Source organism: Chenopodium album, chromosome 14 (genome assembly GCF_948465745.1).
Source record: "Chenopodium album chromosome 14, dcCheAlbu1.1, whole genome shotgun sequence".
Classification (NCBI taxonomy): Eukaryota; Viridiplantae; Streptophyta; class Magnoliopsida; order Caryophyllales; family Amaranthaceae; genus Chenopodium; species Chenopodium album.
In genome coordinates, this window is record NC_137847.1 from 32,258,259 (window position 1) to 32,283,941 (window position 25,683).

Sequence of the window (25,683 nt, forward strand, 5' to 3'; positions counted from 1 at the left end):
ATCATTGTTATTGTTATTATTATTATTACACGTGGCAAGCCACCTTCTGAAACAGGTTACCCATTTTACAAACTAGTAAAAGGCTTATTTTGAGTAGATGGGGGTTAAAGGTGAAATTGTTTTGAGAATTCGAAAAGGTAGGATTGTTTTGAGCAGAAAACCTAAAGGTAGGATTATTAGTTTCCATTTTTCTAATATGTAATCATCAAACAATGATCAAAGATAATCATTGAGCTCCAACAAGACCCTTTCATACTCATCCTATAGAGAAATCTAAAAATTCAATCAATTGTTGAGCTTGAGTCTAACATTGATAGCTATGTTTTTACCCATCAAATTGAGGTGCCATGGTTTTCTTTACCTAGCAAGGGTATCCTTACCAAATTGGACTGATAAATTTTCAACAAATGCTTTTTCTTCAATAACATCTCATTCTTTTTGCTTATTCAACCATTGGAAAAACATTCTCTTCTTGACATTCTCTTCCTTGCCTTTTGTTCCCTCCATTACGATCCAATATAGTCTCTTGGTTCTTGAACTCTTTTAGAACCTATTCTCTTCAGTTCAGTTCAGCTCCAATCAATTCAGTTCAGCTTCTAATTTACTTCTCTCATAAAATATTCATTTCATCTCTATTCAATTCAGTTCAGTTCATTTAAGCTCCAATCAGTTCAATTCAGCTCAGTAAATATTAACACACCCTTAATCTCAATCTCTATGCGATCTATTTCTTCAATATCATCCCATTCCTTTTTGTTGATTCAACCATTGGAAAAATGAACAAGTATTAAGTTTTAATTAAAAAAAAGTAACCTATATATGTGCTACAAAAATAAAATAAAGTAACAAAAAAAAAAAAAAAAAAAAAAAAACATACAACAAAAAGTAAATTAGAATTGTGAATCATTTCTGTTGTCAACCAAACTATTCATAATAACAAATTAACACTTATGGTTACCTCTCTCCTCCCCTCACTTTTTTGATACCATTCTATTATTTTGAATAATGATGATACCATTCTATTATGGATCCTATGATCATACGAGACACACCTTTTAATGTACAAATAAAAAACATTTATAAAAAAAATATAAAAATAAATACTTAATTGTCAAATTCCTGCACATGTCAATAATTTTTAACAATTAATTTATTCCAAATTCTGATACATACCTTTTAATATGACATACAACCCCTTAAAGCTCTGAATGCAAAAAACTTAAAGCTCTGAATGCAAAAAACACAAACTTAACTAGACATCCAAAAAATTCAATAAATATTAAAATTAGATACATCAATTCAGAGTCTCCAAAAGATCATGATTAAGGCAAGTTTCAATCATCAAATCAATTCCTTCCTGCTCATCCTTGATCACCAACCTTAGAACTCGGGCTTCAGCTGTTATGCGGCTGAAAGTATTGTAAATTATACAAAAATTAATACAATATCAAAAGTAAAAAGCGTGCAATTCAAATATTCATTCATCCTAAACATTTATACATTTAATTTAAGCGTAGGACGCCAAAACATACGACTTTAACAAAAACTAAATCAGCTCAGTAAGCTTAACACGCAAGCTTAACACGTTATAACATGAGGGATTGTAAGTTAGGACTCAGCTTCTTCTTTAGCAGGTCAGGTTTGTCTACAACATCTGGTGGTGCCCTCGTGGGCACGTTCCTTTGGGGCGATCTGGTCTAATCAAAGTCAAGTGATAGCTTGAAATTATGGTCCTAACTTCTAAATACCTTTCTCTTCAGAGAAAATAAGATATATACAAGGGGACTAAAAGCACCTGTACATATTTTTTGGAGCTCTAGAGACATTGCTTCTATGCCTCAAGTTAATGTTCTTTTTTGTTTTTTTTAAACAAAAAATGAAAGAGCTCATCAACCATCTTTTATATGCAAGTACTCTGTACATTATGTATGAATCGCAAGTACGTGTTTTCGAAAATTCAGCTGTAAAGAAATTTATGCTTCAAACAAACAAATAACACATATAAAGTACTATTGTTTCAAAAAATATGAACATAATTGAACAAATATGTTCATACGTCACAGTAACAAAGTTAAAAAATAACTCAACTTTTTGATTCATCTTTCTCATTAAATGAGGCTTCTCATCTTATGAGATGAAATAAACTTAAGAAATATTCTACAATCAAGTACAGGATGGTCATCTAGTTAATCTTTAATCGACCTAAGCTCAACTCCAAGCATGATTGTCAATTATAATGACCTTGACCTAATGGACATATTATACAGCCATACAATGGGTGTCACCAAGTTAAAATGAAACAAATTGAAGCGCAGCATCATGATTGACGCAATGATATCTAAACAGGACAACACTTGTACTTCTACCTACAGTAGTACAGTACATATTGGAACCAGTTGCCTCTGTGCCTGTGATAGTTTTCTATTCCGGCAATCAAATTTCACCATCAGCAGGCAATATCCATAATTGTATAAATGTGGTAAATGTACAAAGCAGCTCTTTAGCTGCAAAAGCAATTTTTCCTAGGTAATTTACATGGTAGACATAGGGATCTGTCATTATTAATGCTACAAAACCCAAGGGAGATAGAATGATAGATCACAAAGAGATTGAGATTCAGGGAGTTCAAAAAATTCATCAATCGTCATACAGATTCACAGGACCAAGAGACTATATTGGATCATAAAGGAGGGACCAAAAGGCAAGAAAGAGAATGTCAAGAAGATATCACAGACATCTAACTCACTCACACAAAATAACATAGAGTAAACAATGCATAGACAAGCACTATAGCTATTGTATTCATTGAATCATACAGAAGAAACCCATAAAAATTAATTTTGCTGTAAGTAAATTCAATCATGGACCAATGAAGAAAATCTATGGTCAACATAATGAAACACCCATTTTTTTAGACTTTTATTTCAATAGGGCAACTAGGCAAGCAAGAGTTGGAAGCAAGGTATCGGCTCAATAAGTAAGAACATTTACCACATGCTCTTCTTATTAATCACGTTCGCCTACCTATGCTGTTTGTCCTCTTATGGACAGTCTAGCCAATGTAACCAATCTCATCTTCCTTATGGTCATTTGTGGAATACGTGCAGGGTAAGGGCATCCTTTAACAACATTGCAGCATATTTGTTTTGCTAGACTTAAAAAATATTAAAGATTTTTATTTTTTTACTAAGAGTAACTTCAATGGCAAGCTAATTGTCAAATTAGCTTGTCATGTCACATAAGCTTTTAAGCTAATTGTCATTTTAGTACCAATGGTTAGCTAATAGCTTACTATTTAAATGAATCACACCTCCTTAATTTACGTTGATAAATTTCATTTTATTTATTCTAATTAGTTTTATTTTAGCAAGTTTTTTTTCCAAGCAAATTAGCTTGAGCCTAACTAATTGCAATTTCTAGCTCCAATGGTTAGGCTAGTAGCTAGGAATTATTTAATATTGCAAGTAAGTCCCTAGCTACAACCATTGGAGTTGCTCTAAGGATCTGGCTACCCTCAGGAGGCAACAAGGCCGTAACAGTGATGTAATTTTAAGATAATTGCAAGGGACTTAGTATGCTACGAGTTTACGACTTCACTTTACCTCATTGTAAAGATAAATGAGAAATTATGGCAAACAGCAATCAAGACCCAAAGGAAACTAGATCTAAACATGTCAAAAATAAATAAATAAAACAAGGAAAAAGGGTCATGTGTGCACCAATATGGTAATACCATGCCTCTCATGGTGATCTTTATCTGGTACCATGAAACAAAAATCTAGAAGCTATCATGCCTAACTACATAATCCTTAACGATAAGCTCATGCCAATTTCAATCCCATTTCTAACATCCTATCTTGAGTCAAATGCTTTGCTAAGACATAAAATTAAAAAAAATTTGGCAGGACCATGGATTATATAAGGGAGGTAGATTCAATTCAATGCAATATCTAAAACAATGGAGAGTGAGACAACCCTAGTTAAACTGTACCTATTTTATATCATAATGGAGTAACGAATTTATTCCCAATATCAAGAGGTTTGCTACGTTCTTAACTTAAATAGGCCATCTAAAGCTTAGGTGAGCATAGAAAGTTTCTCTAAAGTTCAATTTCGATTATTCAACTCAAATTAGTCATTGAACAGATCATTGGGCTCAATAGAAGTGCATAAAGAGCTTTAATTCTAAATGACTCAGCTAGAATCATTTTTATTAATGGTCTAAGGCATTCAGAATAGCCTTCATCAAACTAAGATATCCACAGAATTAGCTAGTAGATATATATTAAGCTCAAACTCCTTAATTAAATTCCAAAACTCTTCCATATACATTGATTGGCAACATATATAGTAGGCTTTAGGAATATAAGTTATTTAACAACAGTCAAATTGTATGCTAGATTGACATGTAGCTAGCTATGGAATATGACTTTTCATGTAATATTGCTTCACTATAAAATAAAGCTCCAAACAGTCACACAACATATAGCTTTCCCATGCATAAAACAATAATCCAAAATATTTAATGTGTTTGTTAGTTTACGAGTATGATGGTAATAGTTTCTTTCAAAGCTTACCAATCCATCATTTTAAATCAAGGACATGATGAGGACATAACATAAGCATATCCTTGGTGAGAGGACATCATTTAAATCAAGTACTATGTATAAAGAGTTGCTAAAATCTACTTTACCAAAAATATATTTTACTTTAATGCTTATTTGAATTACTTTAAAGGGATGAAATTGGCTATCATTGGATCCTGATCCTATAAATACGCTTTTAGTATAAACGATAGGCTCTTACTCACTAACCAAAGCAACCGAAGTTGCTAATATATATTAATTTCAAATGAATACAAATTACTATTAATTTACTTTTAAGGGACGAGTTTGGTTCTACATATTAGACTCGGTTCTCATTAGATCTTGGTCCATAAGATTTAAGTAAAGACAATAGGCTCTTTCTCAACAAACCCATACCACCTAAATTGCTAATATATTGTTTTTGTTTGAAGACCAACGACTTGAGCAAGGCAAGAACAGATTTGGTGAGAGTCGCATTGATTAGACTAACAAGAGTTTGATCGGTTTGAACCCATGAAGTATAAGATGGGTTGAGATTCATTGTTTTGCCATCATAAGAAGGGAAAAATGGAGGGGAGTAAGGCAACGATCCATGAAAGGCTAATGATTTGGGCCTGTAAGGAATGGCTGGATTTTACCTTTCCATAGAAGATAATTCGTTTCAGTGAGTTTGATGGAGACTAAGGTAGAGATATTTTGAATAGAGAAAGGAGTGGTGATACATGTCCTGATCCATTGGATGAAAATGGATCAAAAATTATAGCAACGTAGAGTATCCAAAATGAAATTCTAATTGTTAGAATCATAGGCTTTCTAAAAGTCCACTTTGATGGCACACCTAGGGCAAGGGGACTCCCTATGAGAATTCCTTAGTAACTCCTGAGATAGCAAAATGTTGTCCATTAGACTTCCGCAAAGAACAAAGGCTGTTTGTGATGGATCAAACAAAATAAACTCACCAAGAAAACCTATTAGCTATGAGCTTAGTGAACTGAGTGCCATTTGATGAGTAACTGAGACCAAAGCCGGGCTCGACAAAATAGAAAGTTCCATGGTACGTCGTCCACGGGATTTGGGAAGTGCCTTTGCTCCCTTTCCAAATTGTTGACCATCAACTCGTAGATGAGGCTTTGACGCGAATTTAAAAGGGATTCTCGGTTGTCCGAAATGTAATCAAGAATTTCATTGATTTTTCTTCGTTTTTGCGCAGAAGCAGTTCTAGCCTAAGGTCTTCTTCAATCTGGAAAAAAAACAAACGTTATAGCGCAGATTTCGATGACCACGTACAACTAATTTGATTTTACTTCACAAGTGATCTACAATTGGTGCTTCTGGTTCCCCGACCTAGGCGGGTTGACCAGGAGCCTCCTCTCCTTGCGACAGGTGCCCCGGGGTCCAGTCGGTCGATGGTGCAGCGGAGGCATTTCCCTCGTTATCTGAAGTAAGGTTATTATATTGCCTCCAACTTCCCGAGCCCGAGGAGGATGCCTCATTCCTGTTTGGCCCTTGGTCTACGCTCGTCGCTTTCGAGCTTGATGCTTAAGAAGTAGACGGAAGAGTAATAATAAAAAAAAGGACCACATTAATACCTGTGATCATTATCGACCTTCCTTCTAATACTAAACCATATGCTATAAGCACAGCGATGAGACCTAAACAACTACGAAGGAAAGAATGGACTAGGGCAGTCATTATAATAAATACAATTTCCTCCCTCCGTTTCTTATTTATTGCAATATTTGCCATTTTAGGTTACTTCACATTACTTGTAATAATTTTTTTTTCCTTTTATAGTAAGTTTTTTAAGTTGAATTTACGATATTACCCTTATTATACTCTGATTTATGGGTGGATTCACACTAACCTATAATTAATTAATCTCCTAATATCTTATCATAATTTAATCCATCCCACCAAAAATTATCAAACTCTAACTATTGCCTATTTATTCACTTGTTAGATTAATGAACAAATTTGATCATCTTCCTAACTGCATTCATTGCCATCTCTCCACCTACTTGCATTAACTCCACGGCCAAATAGGCTTGAGCCCTTTTCTAGTTCCTTCGCAACCCTAATTCTTCCTCTCTTCTCTCCTATTCCGCAACCTCACCTTTTACAGAATTCCACCTTTGCAATTCACAGATGTGTCCTACTTTCTTCACCAAAATGAGTTCCTCTAACCCTAACGACGCAACCCTGTTTTGCTATGAGAATCTCCCACAAGAACACCAAGAAGGTCTTCCTTGGTACAAAAGGTAAAATGTGAATACGGAACTAGGAAAATGAAACCTGTTCGTCGCGCTACTTTGAGGCCTATCTCGCGGAGGCACATTCGTGGTGTGAAGCTTACTAAGTACATTTCATCAGATGATGAAAGTGAGGCAAAGGCAGAGGCACATTCGTGGTGTGAAGCTTATTGAGGCCCTGTTCTTTTGAGCTTCTAGGCAGAGCAGAGCAGATTTCAGCAGAGCAGAGCCGATTAGATTTCATCATTATCATCATCATCATCATCATCATCATCATCATCATCATCATCATGAACAAGGGCTCTGTTGGTACCTCAAAGGTAGTACTTGAGGAAGCCCAGTCCCTCACTGCGAAGCAATTGAACAAGGGCTCTCTTTGTGGGATGAAAAGGGTCAAATTTAGCTTTGATCTGCAGAATTTCGATGAAGGATATCTGTGACGGAAATTCATCCAGCATGGTTTACTGTCAAATGACCTAGCAACGTATAACTCTTCTAACCCTAATTTTTTTATTTGTCATTTTATTTCTTATGATGTGTTCTTTGAGTCCCTCATACTCCTTGGTTTATCAGTGCTTGATCTTGTTTGTCATTATGCAAGTATGGTGAATATGAGTCCTTATTTGAGGAAAATACATGCTACCTTGTATTTGTTGCCTAATTATAAGGAATATGAGTCCTTAATTCCGAGTAAATGAGGTGAAATACATGCAACTTAGTGTTCAGTGTTATTTGTTGGCTTGCTATGGTTATGAATTGGACTGGGGAATAACTGATGATCAATTGCTTGTTTGATATTGTTTAAGTTTGAATCTTTTACCATGTGGATTACTTGAGTCCCTAAAATGTTCTCAATGACATTTAAATTGAGAGAACAAACATGTCTGAAGGTGAAACAGGGCATTTCTTTTGTTTGTGATAGAGTCATCCTATTTCATGCCCCTTGTTTGTGTTTTTTACCAAATGATGAAGGGACTCATTTGAATTAAACTTGCTAAAGTTTGATTTGCTCCATCATAGTTCATTTAAACTTAATGTGGAGGTTACATCATTACGCATTGTCTTTGATATAATCATACCCCTCCTCATGGTTTTCTTAAATGGATTTTACTACCAACTCTAAAAACAATATCCAAAAGGTTACATTTATCTTTATGCAACATTGTTTTCACAAACAAGGACCCCCACATTTACATGACTGCCTTACAACTATTTACTATGGATGATCAAAATACACGTAACCAAAGCATTAAAAACATAACAATTTCACAAAAAACTAGTGATTATAGAGCATAATCTGCTAATGGACAGATTTAGTGAAACTCGCTAATGGTCGGATTTAGTGAAACTTTTTTTAAAAAGGTGGATCCACCACAATTTCCTCCTCTTTAAAACTTGAGCACATGCACTTAATAGGTGATTTAGCTCCCTCAGTGAAACTCCCTTTGTTGCAAGAAATAAGAAACGAAGGGAGTAATTTAATGAGAAAGGCTCTTTCCCATCAAACTCGAGTATCATACTCTGTTTAATGATACTCCCACCATTTAAAACAATGTTCCAACTTTTTAGTTTGGGCATTTCAAAAAGAAGTTTTCATATTGAATCTTTCTACTTTAGTATAATTTTTTTTTTTTTTTTCTAATTATACTTTCATGCTCAAATTTAAATCCCTTATATATCACCATATTCATTTGAAATTTTTACCTAGGTTTTACCCTTTATAACTCCTATCAACATCTCCCCTTCCCTTCCCCCCCACACCCAAACCCCCAATTCAAATCATGACTAACAACCCCCCCCCCATTTCACCTCTCATCCATAAACATCCAAATTTATATTTCTCTTTCTTCTTCCTCCCTCTTTCTCTATCTATCAATGAAGAACTCGAGCTCTCTCTTCAAATCGAAGGAAAAACATGTTTTCGTATAAAATTACGATATTCACTCACAACATCAACATCTACCAAAGCCCTAACTTAATTTTTCAAAATTCACACTTTCTCTCTCTTATGATTTATGTAGATCTACTTGAATGATGGGCTTCTAAGAAGGAGCACATTATAAAGATGGAGGTTATAGAAATGCAAATGTTAAGGCGGATGTGCGAGAACACTATAAGAAATAGAATCATAAATGAGTTTATTCGCAAGAAGGTAGGTGTGGCAGGCATTGCGATAGTCGGGGCATGTAAGACGAAGATCCGAGGGTGCACCGTATAAAGAGTGGAAGCGTGGGACCATGGAGGGGTTAAACGAGGGAGAGGGAGACCGAAAATGACTTGGTTGGAAGGAGTTAGGAAGGATATGAAGTATATAGATGTGCATGAGGATGAGGCATTGGATCGTAAAGGATGGAAGAGGAGTAATTAAATTTGGTTCATGTAGCCAACACCACTTATGGGATCAAGGTTTTGATTGATTGGTACTTAAAACTAGCATACCTTAGAGGCACTGATAGCAACTTCCACACGCCTCTTTTGTCGAGAACAACTTACACACAACATATGGTTAGAATTATTTACTTTTTACACTTTAATATAGAAATTATGCATAACTTTTTTACAACACCATGATTCCCTAAGCAATTGTTCATAAACGACTAATCTTTTATTGATTGATCTAGATTTAATTCAATCTATTTCATAAATAAATTTTCAATTACAATACTTTAGTAATAATCCTTTTGCTATTTTTAGCTTCACCAACTTTTTGTTTTTGTTCTTCCTTTTCCCACATTCACTTTATATTATATCTTCAAATTAAAATTAACAAACCCAATATGGACCATACAGGTCAACGCCCACCTTCCCCTTAACTATACTTGCAATATTCCCTTCGGCAAAAGATTTTGATGCAAACATTAAATGGTAGCCATGGGATCCATAAAATAAAATAAAAAATACATTTCTCTTCCTCTATAATATAAAAATTAAGATATTCTACAAAAATGATCTCTCCCTCTTTTTTATTAGTCTTTGTATCAACATACCCGTTGTTAAGGGTGTTTTTTGTCCCTTGGGAGAGTTACGTCACAAAGTCTGGTCCGGCTCGAGCTGCACCTGCAAAAACACGGAGACTCCGGTTGTTGGAGCTCCGCCTCCGACGGTCAAGTTAGTAACTTGAAAGGGAATAAAGAGTGCGGAAATTTAGGTGGGTATCTGCTTGGATTCCAAGCTCGGGTGTTCTCTGATGAGAGAGAATGTGTGTAATAAATGATTGTAGATGTCCCCAAAATGGGGGAATATCTCCCTATTTATAGGCTCGTTGGGAAATGTGCCCCTCCCTAGGTCACTCCGACCTAAGACTGGTGGGCTGAGATTTCCACGTGTCAGCGGGTAAGTGGTCTTTGATGACCTACCAGCCCTTGACACGTGGAGCTCTCTCATTGGTTCATGTGTCTAGGGTATTTTTACCCTAAACATTTGCCCCTCACAGGGGTGACGTGGCAGGCGCCACGTGTTCCCCCATGAGAGGTGAACAGTAAAAACGGCTAGTAATAAATTCGGGGTGTGACGGGAATGCCCCCGTTTCACCCCTCTATAAATAGGATTTTACCCCCCCTCCCCTCACTATTTCCAGTTCATTGACTTTCTAGAGAGAGAAAGAGAGATTTTTAGAGAGAGATACTCTGATTCCGTCTGCGTCAGTTTTTCAAGATTTCCGTGTGCGTTCTTTGACAACACCCGGTCACCCATCTGTAACAGTTTTCAGAGTTTTTCAGAGCTAAAGTAAGGTAACTACTTGTACCCTCTTTCAGCTTTTCTTCCTTTCTGCCTGTATGCATTCTTTTTTCCGTCTGTATACGCTCTTCGAAAATAAAAATGAACTCTCCATCCACACACTCGGCACTGCCTAGGACATTCAGCCGGTCTCCTAGTACGGCTGAATCTAGAACCGGGGGTGCCTTTTCTGATCAGTCGGAACTGCTTTGCTCATCCCCGAATTCCTCCCTCTCTGTGTGTCTATGCAGGACACAATGGCCAGAGTTAAACAAACAGCTGTTAAGCCCAAACAGCGGCGCGCTAGGGAAGTGCCCGCAGATGAGGTAATTCGTGACGAGGACTATGATGGTTCGGATGAGCAAGAAAGTTCATGAGATGGTGCCCCCTCTTCCCAAAGTAACGTGAGGGAGGCAGACGGTGAGGAAGCTGTCTCCTCTCAAGAGGAAGAGGAGATAGGCGGCGAGGACGCCGCTGAGAGATCAGGAGGCTTCTAGCTCTGGCAAGATAATTTCGCGGCTGACTACCACAAGCTGGCCTAGACCTCTGTTAACCCTCACCCGAAGAAGACAAGGACGCTTCCGGGTGATATAGCCCTGCTGGAGAGTGGCTTCAAAGCCTTCAAAGAGAAGGGGACGCAGTTATGGCCTTGGGACGACATCGAAAATGCAGACAACTTTGTCTGCTTCGAGGCGGTGATAGAAGCCGACCTCCGGTTCCCCCTCCATATGGGGATAAGGAAAATCCTTAAAGGATATGATCTGGGCGTCTGGCAACTCACTCCCAACTCGTGGATGAATCTGCTGAGTTATATTGCCGCCTGCGAGTTCCAAGATATAGACCCCAGCTTCTCCGCCTTCGCTCATATGCACTACCTGAGCAAGGCCCCATGCGGTCATGGGGCATGGTATACTCTTACCACCTTGCCCCAATACCAAATAACTTTGGACAAGGTGTCCGCCTGCGGGTTAAGCACCATGTTTCCCAAGGGTAGATCCACTTTACATCCGGCAATTTTGCCATCTTTGTTTTTGTACTTCAACTTTTATTACTTTGACTAACTTTCCGTTTGCCCCTTGCAGCCGACGCCTTGAGAATGGTGGACCCGAAGAAGACCCCGGCGAAATCTGTTGCGCAACTGCGTAAGGAGCAGCTGCTTGCTAAAAAAAAAACACGTGTTAAGTTGTTCTCCAACTCAACACGTGTCTTTTTTTTTAATTAAGTATAAACTTTTTGGCTGATCCTTTCTAGGTTATGCTGAGAGTGGACGGGCTCCGGGGCCCCTTCAGGCGGAAACAAGACGAGGTAAATGACGCCAAACGAAGGGCCACTCAAAACCTCAACTCTGCTGAATATGCTAATTATATGTCTAAATTAAAGATTAAAGTAGTAGAGTTGCAACAGGAGGAGCTGATCCGTAATTTGACGGCTGCCAACGATGCTGCTACCAACCAAGCAGTGACCTTGAGCAACAGGGGGCTGACAAGGAGAACGCCAAGCTCCGGCAGATGTCACCCGGTTAGGGATCGAGCTGGTCACACTGAGGAACCAGCAAAGCGATGCCACCGCTAAGGAGCAGCACCCGATTGGCTTAGAAATGTCTGATGCTTTAAAGAGCATGATAAATTTGTAAGCCAATCAATCACAATAGTGATTGCCCAACCCAAGTGCACAGCCGTCCAAACAACAGGCGTTCCAGCCATCTACCCAGACGGTAAAAATTACTGTCTGAGAAGGTTGCATAGCCATTACACAACTCTTTTTGCCCCATGGGAGAGTTTGTGCAATTTTGGAATGAAAAGTCTAAGTAAGAACTTCGGTCGGAAACCGGCTGATGTCTTAGGACATCTGGTATTTCGAAAACTTAATCGTTCTATAGACTATCTGGTTAGACGACTATGAGTTGACCAGTTTGGTCGTTCAATCTTTGCCGTCTGCATAGGTACGTACAGCAAACAGATAGGCTGCTCTCTGCGACGATTGCACCCGGAGGGGTGTCGTCGGACGCCGTTATCCATGTTGGGACAGGCGATTTATAAAAAAAGCAACCATCCGGCCACTGGCCTCTAGTCTAGGTTGAGACCGGCGCCCTAGCCACTAAGCGTTTTTGTGCCAAGTTTAGTTATCTGGCCATTGACCGCATGTCACTTGGACGTTAAATTTGCTACTAAGTTTCAAACTTAGTTGGTTTAGCAACTGACCCGTTTGTGCATTGCCCAGACGAAATGGAAATTATAAAAACAATAACACAATTGAAAACAAAAAGAAGCTTTTCATTAATGGACTCTTTGTTTTCAAAAAAAAATTTACAACTCTCAGAAGTAGTACTTTTTTAAGTTGTCTACATTCCAAGTTCTAGGCAGGCGTCTGCCGTCTGGGGTTTTCAAGCGGTAGGTGCCATCCCTTACTTCTTCATAGATCCGGTAAGGACCTTCCCAATTGGGAGTTAGCTTTCCAAGCTCATTGGCTCTACCGGTTGCCTCCATTTTTCGTAACACGAAGTCGCCAATTTTCAAAGAGCGCTTGTGCACTTTCATGTTGTAGGCTCTCGCCATTCGCAGACGGTATATCTCATGACGCAGGCAAGCATTGCCCTTGCGTTCCGGGAGGGAGTCCAATGCCAGCCGCATGGCCTCTCAATTTGCCTCTTCATCATAAAGCATGACTCTGACAATTGGCTCATAATGTTCAATGGGCAAGACGGCTTCAGCACCGTATACCATGAGAAATGGGGTTTCACCGGTTGCCCCTTTGGCAGTTGTCCGGATGGCCCATAGGACACGAATTAATTCTTCTGCCCATAATCCACCGGCTCTTTCAATTTTCTTTTCGATGCCGTCTGAGATGAGTTTGTTGAAGGGTTCAACTTGGTCGTTTGCTTGGGGTCGGCCGACTGATGCAAAACAGTTTGAGATCCCTTGATCTCCCAACCAAGTCTTGAGCTGAGGCGTTTGAAACTGAGGGCCATTATCAAACACCATAGACATAGGTACCCCAAACCGGGTGATGATGTTATTCCAAATGAAAGAGATGACATCCTTTGTCTTAATGTTCTTGACCGCCTCCGCCTCCACCCACTTGGTGAAATAATCCACAGCCACTAGAATATAACGCTTTCCGCCTGGTGCAGGCGTATAAGGACCTAGAATGTCCATGCCCCACTTAGCAAATGGGACTGGCTGTGGATTGTCGTCAAATCAGTAGCTGGCGGTGAATAAGCTTGTCAAACTTCTGACATTTGTCACATTTCTTCACCAGCTCTTTGGCATCTACCTCAAGAGTAGGCCAAAAAAAATGCCGCCTGGCTCTGACAGCTAGGGACTTGCTGCCTATATGGGAGGCACAGTATCCCGCATGCAACTCTTCGAGAACTTCCTTCCCCTTTTCTGGGGTAACACACTTCAATAAAGGTTTAAGGAAATCAGCCTTAAAGAGCTCCCTGTTTCTCATCTTGAAGTTTGCTGCTCGTTTCTTCAGGACGACTGCTTCTTGTGGTGAATCAGGGAGCGTGTCGTCTGCTAAATATGCCCGGTAGAGCTTCGGTCCAAAATTCCAACGGGTTCTTCATATATACTTTTTTTTTCCAGAACTTCCCAAAAGACTGACCGAGGCGTATCACAACAGGCGGAAGATGCCAATTTGGACAATGCAACCGCCTGGTTGTTGTCTGACCTGGGCACCTGACTCAGATGGAATTCTTCAAGTGCCCCAACCTCTTCTTCTTTGACTGCCTGAAGATATTTGATCATAGCCGGATGAGTTGCTTCATATCTACCCTCATACTGACTAACGACCAACTGTGAATCAGAAAAGGCGTCAATCTTTGTTGCCCCTGCTGCCGTACACATGTGGATTCCGGCTAGCAGGGCTTCATACTCTGCCTCATTGTTTGAGGCCTGAAACTTGAACCGTAGTGCATATTCAAATTTGTCTCCTTCAGGGGACTCATATATAATGCCTGCACCACAGCCGTTCTTCGTAGAGCTCCCGTCTACATACACCTTCTAAACCTGATCAAGATTATTCGGAGAAAACGGACGAGTCATCTCAACAATGAAGTCGGCAAACGCCTGACCTTTCACTGTCGTTCTTGGTTCGAAGGAGATTTCAAGACTTTGCATTTCAATAGCCCATTTCAACATTCTGCCGAATGACTCCAAGGTAGACATTGGCCGCTTGAGGGGCTGATCGGTGTAGATTACAACCGGATGTGCCAAAAAATAAGGCTTCAGCTTCTTGAATGCCATATACGGAGCAAGGCTAAATTTTTCAACCATGGGTTACCGGAGTTCAGCATTTTTTAGCACATGGCTAATGAAATAGACCGGGAGCTGGATGCCGTCTCTCTCAGCAAGGAGAACAGCACTGAGGGCATGGTCTGAGACGGCTAGGTACATGTATAACGTCTCCTTGGGCAAATGGCTAACAAGCCTTGGCAAAGAGTGCAGATGTTCTTTCTGAAAGGCCGTCTCAGCATCATCCCCTCATTCAAATCTAGTCTTCTTCCTGATTACTTGGAAGAAGTAAAGGCATTTATCACCTGACTGGCTGAGGAACCTCCCCAATGCCGCTAGGCAACCAATTAGTCTCTGTACTTCCTTGATAGTGCGGGGTGACTTCATGTCAATCACCGCCTGTATCTTCTCAGGGTTAGCCTCTATCCCCCTTTGATCAATCAGGAATCCGAGAAACTTCCCAGACTCAACACCAAAGACGCATTTCTTGGGATTTAACATAACCTTATGCCGCCTGAGTGTGGTGAAAGTTTCTCGGAGGTCAGCAAGGTGATCAGCCTGCTGCTAGGATTTGACTATCATGTCATCAATGTACGCCTCTACATTCCTCCCAATTTAATGAAGACTGTATTAATCATCCGTTGGAACGTAGCCGGCGCATTCTTCAAGCCAAACGGCATCACAATATAACAGAATAGCTCTTGATGAATGACGAAGGCTGTCTTCTCTGATCTTTTTCCACAGGGGTATCTGATGGAAGGCGGAATAGGCATCCATGAAACTCATCAGGGCATGACCAGCCGTAGAATCGACTAAGCTGTCGATCTTTGGAAGCGGATAACTGTCATTCAGACATGCCTTGTTGAGGTCTATGTAATCAACAGACATACGCCAGTCGGGGAAATTACATGGCCGAATGAACCCAGCATCCAACAGCTTTTTGACTTCGACAGCTACCGCCTGACTTCATTCCTCGCCGTGATTTCTCTTCTTTTGCCGGATGGGCTTTTTTTTGGATCCACGGCGAGTTTGTGGACAGCGAGATCCGGGCTGACGCCCGGCATCTCTTCCACTTCAAAGGCAAAAATGTCTTTGAATTCCTTCAGCAAAAGGTGCAAATCTGCACCTAAGGTAGCATAAGCAACGTCTCAACCTTTACAGTACGCTCTCGACGGCTGTCATCCAAAGCGAGATCAATGTTTTCACCAGCCGGTTGGGGGCGGAGCTCATCTGATCGCTCTTCGGTCAGTGATTGCTATTTTTTTTCTTTCTTCACCTCCACAGCAGCTTTTCTTTTCTTTCCGGCTGCTGGTGGGGCTGGGTTGGCATCCTTGACATTGTCAAGGTCTATTTATTCCTGCCCTTGGCTGTCTGGGGCCACAGTATCTTTGACGGCTGAGAGGTAACACTCCCGGGCCGGCTTCTGATCCCCGTTTAAGGAACCAACAGAGCCATCATCCCTCTCATACTTGATGAGCATGAGGGAAGGGATGATTACAGCCTTGGCTTCGTTAAGAGTGGGACGGCCTAAGATGATGTTATAGGCGGTCAGTTCCTCAACGACCAAGAATTTGACGACCAGATGTCGTCCTTCTCCTTTCTCTCCCAGCCGGATGGGTAAGTCAATCCTACCGACTGGGTAAACCATCCCACCCCCAAAACCTACCAAGGGGTGGGTTACCGGATGCATGCTGCTGGGCTTGTATTTCAGCTTTTGCAAGCACCGAAGGCTGATGATGTCCGACGGGCTGCCGGTGTCTATAAGGATCTGCCCAACCAGCTGATTGGCGACCTTACATTCAATGACGATCGGGTCATCATGCGGACGGCGGACGCTGCCCCTGCCCTTCTCAGTGATCAGAACGTCTGGGAAGGTGGAACTAGCAGACGCCTGCTCATCATCATCCTTGTCCATCTTTCGAAGATGGCTTTTGGTGCCCCTGATGGTAGGGCCACCACATGAGAACCCGCCTGCTATAGTGTAGATCGGCTCCTTATCGGTGTCCGAACTACTAGTAGGCTGGGGAGTCTTGGGCGACTGCCCTTTGTTCTTCTTTTAAGTCCCTCCTGGGGACTTAGAAATGTAGGACTTTAACATCCCTTTATCAGCCAGACAGTCCAACGCTCGTCGAAGGCTGAAGCAGCCGTTGGTGTCGTGGCCAACTTCCTCATGGAATTGGCAGAATTTGTTCTTGTTCCGTGACTGGACGGAACTCTTCATTGGGTTCGGCTTCTCAAGAGACAGCCAGTCCTTTATCTCCATCAGGATGGAGTTGCAGTCCTTGTTAAACTCGTACCTGGGGACGTACGGTTTAAATTCTTTCTTTTTCTTCTAGGACGGCTCGTCAGAATCACTAACCGCCCAGACTTCTTTTCTCTTCTTGCTCTCTTCATTCTTCTTCGCCGGCTGAGCAGACCAGCTTTCTTTTTGTTTGTCAGACTTCTTGGAGTCCGACTGACTACCAGGCGCGTACAGAGGTCGGTTGCTTGAATATAGCTTTCCGCCTCCCTCAGGGCCGCCTACAGCGTAAATGCCCCTTTTCTGACGAGATCAAACTTAAAGTTCGACCCGTCTCTCAGACCCTTAAAAAAGTCTGTGAATGCTACCTCGTCAGACAGTCCCTGGATTCTTACCGGGTTGAACCGCCTGACATAAGAGCGTAGCCCTTCCTTCTCACCCTGCTTAATGGTGCTCAAGTCAAGACTTGTTTTCTTGGCAGGGATGTTCATTGAGAAGTTGGTGGCAAACAAGAAGGCTAGCTTCTTGAAGCAATCAATAGAGTCGGCTGGCAAGTTGCCAAACCACTGTTGGGCAATGCTCTTCAATGTAGCCGGGGAAACATCGACACCAAGTGGCATCGTCCCATCCCTGTAAACACATGAGGTTGGTGTATGCCATTAGGTGGTCTTCTGGGTTGGAGGTACCATCATAGGTACCCACCAACACATTCTTAACCTTGGCCGGCTGGGTCGCCTCGGTTATAATCTTGGTAAACGCAGAAGGTTGTTCACCAAGTTTAAACAGACGGAGCAGCCAATCCAATGGCTGGACGCTGTTATATGTCGCCTGACCTCCGAAGGGAGGCGGCTGCATAAATTGAAGGCCATACAGCCCGTATTGCACCTGGGGTGCACAGGCAGACCCAATCATCATCTGAGGGTCAGTGTAGATGGACTTGCCACCTGTCCGACTCTCATGTAAGGACTGTGAGTTCCTTACAGAAGTTCCTTTGAAACTGTCTGAGAAGCTCGAGGTCGAAGCTGACTCAGACAGCTGCTGGTGTCTCCTCCGCTTAATGATGTGCCGAGCGTCGGAGACAGATTTCTTGCTGGCTTCCGCCTGATTATGTCGGGTGTGCCGCAGAGGACCATTTGATAAAAGGATCTTAGGCCAGTCAAGTCTTGCGGCTGCCCTCTCCTTCTCCTTGGGATGAGGAGTTGGCCGCCTGTCCTTTACCGGCTTCTTCCTCTCAGCTGGAGGAGTCTTTTTAGCCGGCTGAACCTTACTAGAGCCAGCCTTGTTTTTGTTGATCATATCTTTGATTTCACCCTTGAAAGAGTTCATGAATTTCATGAGCTCGTCCCGGGTGACTGGGGCTGATCCTCTGGCCGTCTGGGTTTCCCCTTCCGGCCTCGCAGAGGGCCTGCTTGGACCCGCCTGGTTAGTGTGTCATTCCAGTCGATCTCTGGAACAGACATACTTGGAGATGAATGACCCATCCTCGACCATATGCGTCTCCACTTCATCATCATCATCCTCCTGGTCTGTGTAGACCACAAGTTGAGGAATACTTGTGTTTTCCGGCTGAATAACCGGTTGTAGATTAATGGGATTAGGAAGTGGTACAGACTCTTGAACCATCTTTTAGGTACTCTCCCCACATACGGCGCCAAATGTTTTGGGTGTTTTTTGTCCCTTGGGAGAGTTACGTCACAAAGTCTCGTCCGGCTCAAGCTGCACCTGCAAAAACACGGAGACTCCGGTTGTTGGAGCTCCGCCTCCGACGGTCAAGTTAGTAACTTGAAAAGGAATAAAGAGTGCGGAAATTTAGGTAGGTATCTGCTTGGATTCCAAGCTCAGGTGTTCTCTGATGAGAGAGAATGTGTGTGTAATAAATGATTGTAGATGTCCCCAAAATGGGGGAATATCTCCCTATTTATAGGGTCGTAGGGAAATGTGCCCCTCCCTAGGTCACTCTGACCTAGGACTGGTGGGTTGCGCCGCAAAGTGCGGATTCTTGGGAATTGGGCCCTTGAAAGCCGCAATTCTGATGAAGACCTGAGATTTCCACGTGTCAGCTGGTGAGTGGTCTTTGATGACCTGCCAGCTCTTGACACGTGGAGCTCTCTTATTGGTCCATGTGTATAGGGTATTTTTACCCTAAACACCCGTGGGTGGAGAAAAAATGAATTGAGTAATACTCCCTCCGTCCCATAATATGGGACATTGAGATGGACACGTAGTTTAAGAAAAATATAAATGGGTCCATTTAAAACATTTGTTTATTATATAAAAGATTTCCTTTTGTATTTTTAAATTGAAAGAAAACAACAAGTGGGGCTGGGGTGGGGGTAGTGAGGAGTGCGAAAATATTATCTTATTAGTGGTTCCATTTCATATTTAGTAACGTGTCAAGTATTGTGGGACGGACGAAAATGGGAAATATGTCAAGTATTGTGGGATGGAGGGAGTAAAGAATTCTTAATACCATAAAACCTGCTTTCCAACAACCTATTAATAAATCTTGTCAAACAAAAAAAAAATAAACAACCAATTAATAATGACCACGAGGATGATGGCTTTTAAAGCAACGAGTAATTCTATATGAAATAAGATATATAAATTTCAATTTTAACACCCTTCATTATCTTACAAAAGAAGTAAATTCAATCTCATAAGTACACAATACATACTCTATGCATCCTAAATTATTGTACGACTTTCCTTAGTAGGTCATCTCGTTGCAACACTTTTAAATGTTATTAATCCAACGCATTTCATTCACTATTTTTCCCTCACTTTGGATGCAATATCCATTAATTATAACAAACACTACTAAATACAATAAAATAACCCTACCACCCACGAACAAAAAAAAAAAAAATCCATCAAATAACATATGAAAAAATGATATCAATTGATTTGTATAAAACCCTACACAGGTCTAATGGGTGTGACTAATCTAAGGGAGTGAAAATCTCACATGTTGACATTGCATTAAACAAGAGCAAACTAAAGACACCCATCTATGGAAACGGTATTATTAGTAGTAAATCAAGAGATATGAATAGATGAGGGTAAAGTAACTCAAATAGCATAGTATCCCCACACAAAAGCACACAAACACAAACTCCATATAATTTCAGTACACAAAAACTTCATATTATTTCTGTAAACTCCAAACATACAAGAATAATGATTAAATTTGGAAAAAGAAAAATGAAATAATATAGACCACTTTAAGAGCAAAAGATTCGATGAGCAAAATATACCTTTCATAGGTAACAAGTTAAGCAAAGCCTTTCCCTTTCCTCGTTTTCATGGATAACAGCCTTTAATGGAGTTAGATGAGTTAATTACAAAATGTTGTAGGCGATCATTCAGCTCAACTGACTGAAAATACAAATATGCGTAAGGGTTTGTTAAGATATCAGCAAAAGAACACATCTATTATTACAAGTTGGTACAAAGATAATACAAAATTAACATAAGAGACGGCTAATTCCATACAAGTACATGAATAACCAAACCAAATAGGACATTCTTTAAGTAGATGGGAACGGGTTTCTTTAGAATTTATAAACTCTCTAAGATAGTCCAATTCAGATAGGAAATATAAATAAAAAAAAAAATGGAAGTATTCCATTAACAAGTGTCACTTAAAGTAGGTGTTTCTGTTGTAGAAATTACAGACCACACACATGACTGAATCACCAAAACGGAATTGTGATACAATTAACTCATTTTAATCATAGGCAATTTTTAGCATAGCATAACAAGTAGATTACTCTTCTACTGATAGACAATCTTAAAAAAATGACTGATGAAAAAATATCTTATCATAATCAACATAAAGCAGAAAAAAATATAACATAACTAATACCCAATATTGATAATGCCATTCATGGGATCAAGAAACTGTGGCTGGTGTTGCGATTGTTGTTGCTGGTGAGGTGACTGTAGGGGCGACAATTGCTGTTGCGGCATCAAACTCATCCCAGCAGCAGGTGTAGTAACCACAGCAGAAGAAGTAGAAGCCCCTTTCGCCTCAACAAACCGCCAAATATACCAAGACGCCACAGACCGATACGGGCGCCACTTCTCACAAAGCTGGTCCATTTGAGAGGGTCTAGGCAAGTCCTCTAAACCATATAACAACTGAACCCCCTTTCTAATCCCTAAGTCATTAACAGGCAACACATCTGGTCTATGCAAAGCGAAAATCATAAACATATGAACAGACCAAGACCCAATTCCATTCACCATAGTAAGCATAGTAAACAAAGATTTATCATCCATGTTGATAATGGCGGAATCCGAGAGAATCCCATTTTGGTATTTCTTCGCTAAATCATGGAGATAACTCGTTTTTCGGCCCGAAACCCCGATTTGTCGAAGCTGTTGAGGCGTCAATGCCAAAACCGTAGCCGGAACAACACCCGATTCACCACCACAAAGAGCAACAAAACGAGAGTAGATTGAAGTTCCGGCTTTGTAAGCAAGCTGCTGGTATAAAATACTCTTTGTTAGGGCAAGAAAAGGGGTTTGATATGAATCGAAAGTCGGGGGTGGATGAATGTCAATAAGCTTAGCAAGATTTGGATCCGCGGTTCTAAGATGATTAAGAGCATTCTCAATTTCACCCTCACACGACATAGAACGGTGGTGGGTTGCAGAAATTAATCGAGGTCGAGTGACAATTTTGCAGTTATTCCTGCTCTTCATCGACGATTCAGATTTTTCCGGGGATAATTTACGAAGTTTACGCGGACGAGAAGGGAGCTTTGCCGGCGATCGGAGATTGACTACTTCAGCAGTTGGGACAACTGGGGCGGTGACAGTAGCGGTGGCAGTGACGGAGGCGGAAGAAAGGACAGGAGTATTCTCGACTTCGGCATTTTGGTGGCTTGGATCGGCCATTGGCGAAGGAGCTTCGGCAGCCTCGTTGGTAGCGGCGGCCGATGATGGGGTTCCGGAAGGGGTGATGGATGCGGTTTTCATGATTTTATGATTCCATGTTACAGCTAATTGAACTTTAGGACGTGTTTGAGAAGCGGAAGCCCATTTTATTAAAAAAAACAAAAAAAAAAAAAAAAAAAACATATCTATCATATGGTAAAATCATATGATATCATATCATATAATATCACTAGGGGTGAAACAAGTTCGGTTTAAAACCGAACCGAAAACCGAATAAGCTATTTGGTTTGGTTTTTTTAAAGGGTAGTTCGGTTTCGGTTTCTTGAAATTAAAATTTTCGGTTTTCGGTTCGATTTCGGTACAAAACCGAACTATAGGCCCAACCCCAAATAACCCTAGGTATATAAAGCAAAAAAAAAAAAAACCCTAATCTCAGCCTTTCTCTCTCTCCTCTCTCTCACAGTCACCTGCTCACCTCCTCTCCCGAGTCTCCTTTGAGCTCCGACCACCGTCCATTCCACCGGCGACTTTCTCTTTCTCCTCCGACTCTTGTTAAGGTATGTTTTTACTTGTAAATTACTGAATTGCGATTATCCATGACTCCATGAGACCTTGAATGCGATTAATTTCAAGCAATTATTTTCGAGTAATTATTTTCGAGCAATTATTCTGATAAACAAGTCATTATACCCAACCTAAGTAATTGAGAGTTGAGACTATTTACTGAAGAATACCCAACATAATTGAGACTATTTGTAATTTATACTTGCATGTATAATTTATACTTGGAAAGTTGGAATTAGACTATACTTGCATGTATAATTTATAGCTTTTATTTGCTCTGCTACTTCTTAATTTCTCTGCCACTGCTTAATAGCTCTGCTACTACTTAACTGCTCTGCTAATGCTTGATTGCTACTGCTTAAATGCTTAATTGGCTAATTTGTTACTGCTTAAATGCTTAATTGGTTTGTTACTGCCTAATTGCTACTGCTTAAATGCTTTATTGCTTTGTTACTGCCTAATTGTTGTGCTACTGCTTTGCTATTGTTGTGCTACTGCTTTTCTATTGTTGTGCTATTGTTTTGCTACTGTTGTGCTACTTGCTGACTTGCTGTGCTAGTCTTCTTATGCTACTATTTTTTATGTCCTAGGCCAATGGCAAGCAAGGTGGGTGATATTCCTGACGAGCCTGAACTTGAACATGGGACTGACCAAGTCTCTAGTAAGAAAAAACAAGACAATGCAAAAAGGAAGAGGATGAAAGAGCGCTCTGAAGTCTGGGAGCATTTTATTAAAGAAGATTCACCTTCTAGAAGGCAGGCAACTTGCAAGTATTGTGGGATGAGCTACAAGTGCGAGGCAAAGAAAAACGGCACTAGTGTGTTATGGGCTCATATTAACCGATGTCGTAAGTATCCCTTTAACACCCCTAAAGATTCAAAACAAAGTTTGCTTTCATTCAAAAGTGATAAAGTACCAAGTGCTGCCGGTGGTACTAGTGGGTTGACATACCACAAATTTGATGCTAGTAGTATTAGAAAAGCTTTGTCGTATATGGTAATTGTTAATGAACTTCCATTTAAGTTTGTTGAAGGTGTAGGTTTTAGACATTTTTGTGATGTAATGGAACCTAGATTTAATGTCCCTTCTCGAATTACAGTAGCCAAAGACTGTTTTGAAACTTATTTGACTGAAAAACGAAAGCTGAAAAATGTGTTAAAGAGGTGTAATTCAAGAGTTTCTTTAACCACTGATACATGGACTTCTATACAACAAATCAATTACATGTGCTTGACTGTCCACTTTATTGATAATGACTGGAAATTACACAAAAGAATTCTGAATTTTTGTCCTATTTCTAGTCATAAGGGTGATGATATTAGCAAAGAAATTGAAAAATGTTTGCTTGATTGGGGGCTTGAAAAAGTCATATGCATAACTGTTGACAATGCTAGCTCAAATGATACTGCAATTAGGTATATGGGAAGAAAAATGAATGGATGGAAAACTGGGGTTCTTAAGGGTTGTTTCATTCACATGCGTTGTGTTGCACACATTGTCAATTTGGTTGTTTCTGATGGGTTGAAAACTGTTAATGAGTCGGTTCAACGTGTTAGGCATGCTGTTAGGTTTATCAAACAATCTCCTGCTAGGTTGCAAAGGTTTAAAAAATGTGTCGTTGATGAAAAAATCAACACAAAAAAGGGATCGTGTCTTGATGTGCCCACTAGGTGGAACTCCACCTATTTGATGTTGAATGCTGCTATTGAACTTGAGGATGCTTTTGAGAGGTATTCTGAGGAAGACCCTCACTATGTAATTGATTTGAATGAGAGGGAAGGTAAGGGTAGCCCTGATGCTGATGATTGGAACAATGTGAGAAGATTTTCTGAATTTCTACAAGCCTTTTATGATTTGACCATGCATGTCTCTGGTTCTTTATATGTCACTTCAAATCTGCTTTTTCATGAATTGGTGAGTGTGGCTGTACTTTTGAATGATTTGGTGTCAAGTGATGATCCGGATATGTGTCTTATGGCTTGTAGAATGAAAGATAAATATGAAAAGTATTGGGGTGATCCAAAAAAAATAAACCTCTTGATTTTTATCGCCGTTGTCCTTGATCCTCGTTATAAGCTTGATTATGTTGAGTGGATGATAACTGAAATTTATGATTCTATTGTTGCATCAAAGTTGGTTAAGAATGTGAAGGAAGCTTTGAATGCTTTGTATGAGGAGTATCGTGTTTCTTCATTTGGTGATGGGAATAGGGAGGAAGTGTCTTCATGTAAGGACGATAACATTCCATTGTCTCCCAAACATAAGAAGATTGAGGTCTTGAAGAATAAGTATAAGAAACACAAGTGTGAGAGAGATGGAGATGCAAAAATAGAGTTAGACAAATATTTGGAGGAGGATACGACGGAAGATAACGATGATTTTGACATTTTGAGCTGGTGGAAGTTCAATTGTTCAAGGTTTCCTACCGTGGGCAGAATTGCTCGTGATGTTCTTACTGTCCCTGTGTCGACAGTAGCTTCTGAGAGTGCATTCAGCACTGGTGGCAGGGTTCCAGATCAGTTTAGGAGCTCTTTAACTCCTCGAGTTGTGGAAGGTCTTGTTTGTGCTCAAAATTGGTTACGTGCTTCACCATTTCCAAGTATTGAAGAATGTTTAGAGGAAATTGAGCATCTTGAAGAAGGTAATATATAAGAACATCTAAATAAAAGTTAATTATTTTTCATTATGTATATATATTTATTTTTGTTTCTTATGTTATGAATTTATTGAATTATGAATTTATGATAGACTTGAAGAATATGGCAATTGGTGATGCTGATATTGATGAAGTGGTCGAAATAGTAGAATGATTAAGCTCACTTGCAAACTGCTGAGTGCTTCTTCTGTTGACTGCTGGTTGCTGATTGCTATTCTGCTGCTTCTACTGACTGTTGTTCCTCTATTCTGCTGTGTTGCTGAGTTGCTGACCTGCTGTGTTGCTGAGTTGCTGTGTTGCCGTGTTGCTGACTGAGTTGATGTTCTGCCTAGTTGCTGTGTTGATGACTGAGTTGTTGTTCTGCTGTTGTGCTGCAGATTGCTGTGATGTTGTTCTGCCATTTGCTGCAAACTGCATTGCTGCTCTTAATCCTATTATGTTAAAAACTTGTTCAATTCTGTTGTTAAAACTTGTTTGTATGGATTGGTTGATTTGATTTTGTTACTTTGTTGTTAAAAATTGTTATGGATTGGTT

General features: G+C 40.3%; 2 protein-coding genes across 2 annotated transcripts; one reads left to right on the forward strand and one right to left on the reverse strand.

The window, feature by feature from the left end:
• Positions 1–1,126: 1,126 nt before the first annotated feature.
• LOC145580199 (DNA-3-methyladenine glycosylase 1-like) lies at positions 1,127–22,031 on the reverse strand. Its single transcript, XM_081637602.1, has 3 exons — positions 20,892–22,031; positions 20,281–20,401; positions 1,127–1,409 (listed from the first exon to the last, which is right to left on the reverse strand). Exons 1-2 carry the CDS (start codon positions 22,007–22,009, stop codon positions 20,389–20,391), a joined length of 1,131 nt encoding a protein of 376 aa, XP_081493728.1. The 5' UTR covers positions 22,010–22,031; the 3' UTR covers positions 1,127–1,409; positions 20,281–20,388.
• Positions 22,032–23,086: 1,055 nt separating this feature from the next.
• Positions 23,087–25,302, forward strand: LOC145577971 (zinc finger BED domain-containing protein RICESLEEPER 2-like). The gene is made up of 2 exons (XM_081635385.1): positions 23,087–25,133; positions 25,241–25,302. The coding sequence occupies exons 1-2, from the start codon at positions 23,087–23,089 to the stop codon at positions 25,300–25,302; spliced, it is 2,109 nt and encodes a 702-aa protein (XP_081491511.1).
• Positions 25,303–25,683: the final 381 nt, after the last annotated feature.

What these genes read in the sequence shown, in the direction of transcription:
- LOC145580199 (XM_081637602.1), bottom strand. Translation starts at nt 22,009, where the DNA reads ATGAAAACCGCATCCATCACCCCTTCCGGAACCCCATCATCGGCCGCC.
- LOC145577971 (XM_081635385.1), top strand. Translation starts at nt 23,087, where the DNA reads ATGGCAAGCAAGGTGGGTGATATTCCTGACGAGCCTGAACTTGAACAT. An exon ending in AATTGAGCATCTTGAAGAAG is followed by an intron (nt 25,134 to 25,240) that starts GTAATATATAAG and finishes AATTTATGATAG; the next exon opens with ACTTGAAGAATATGGCAATT.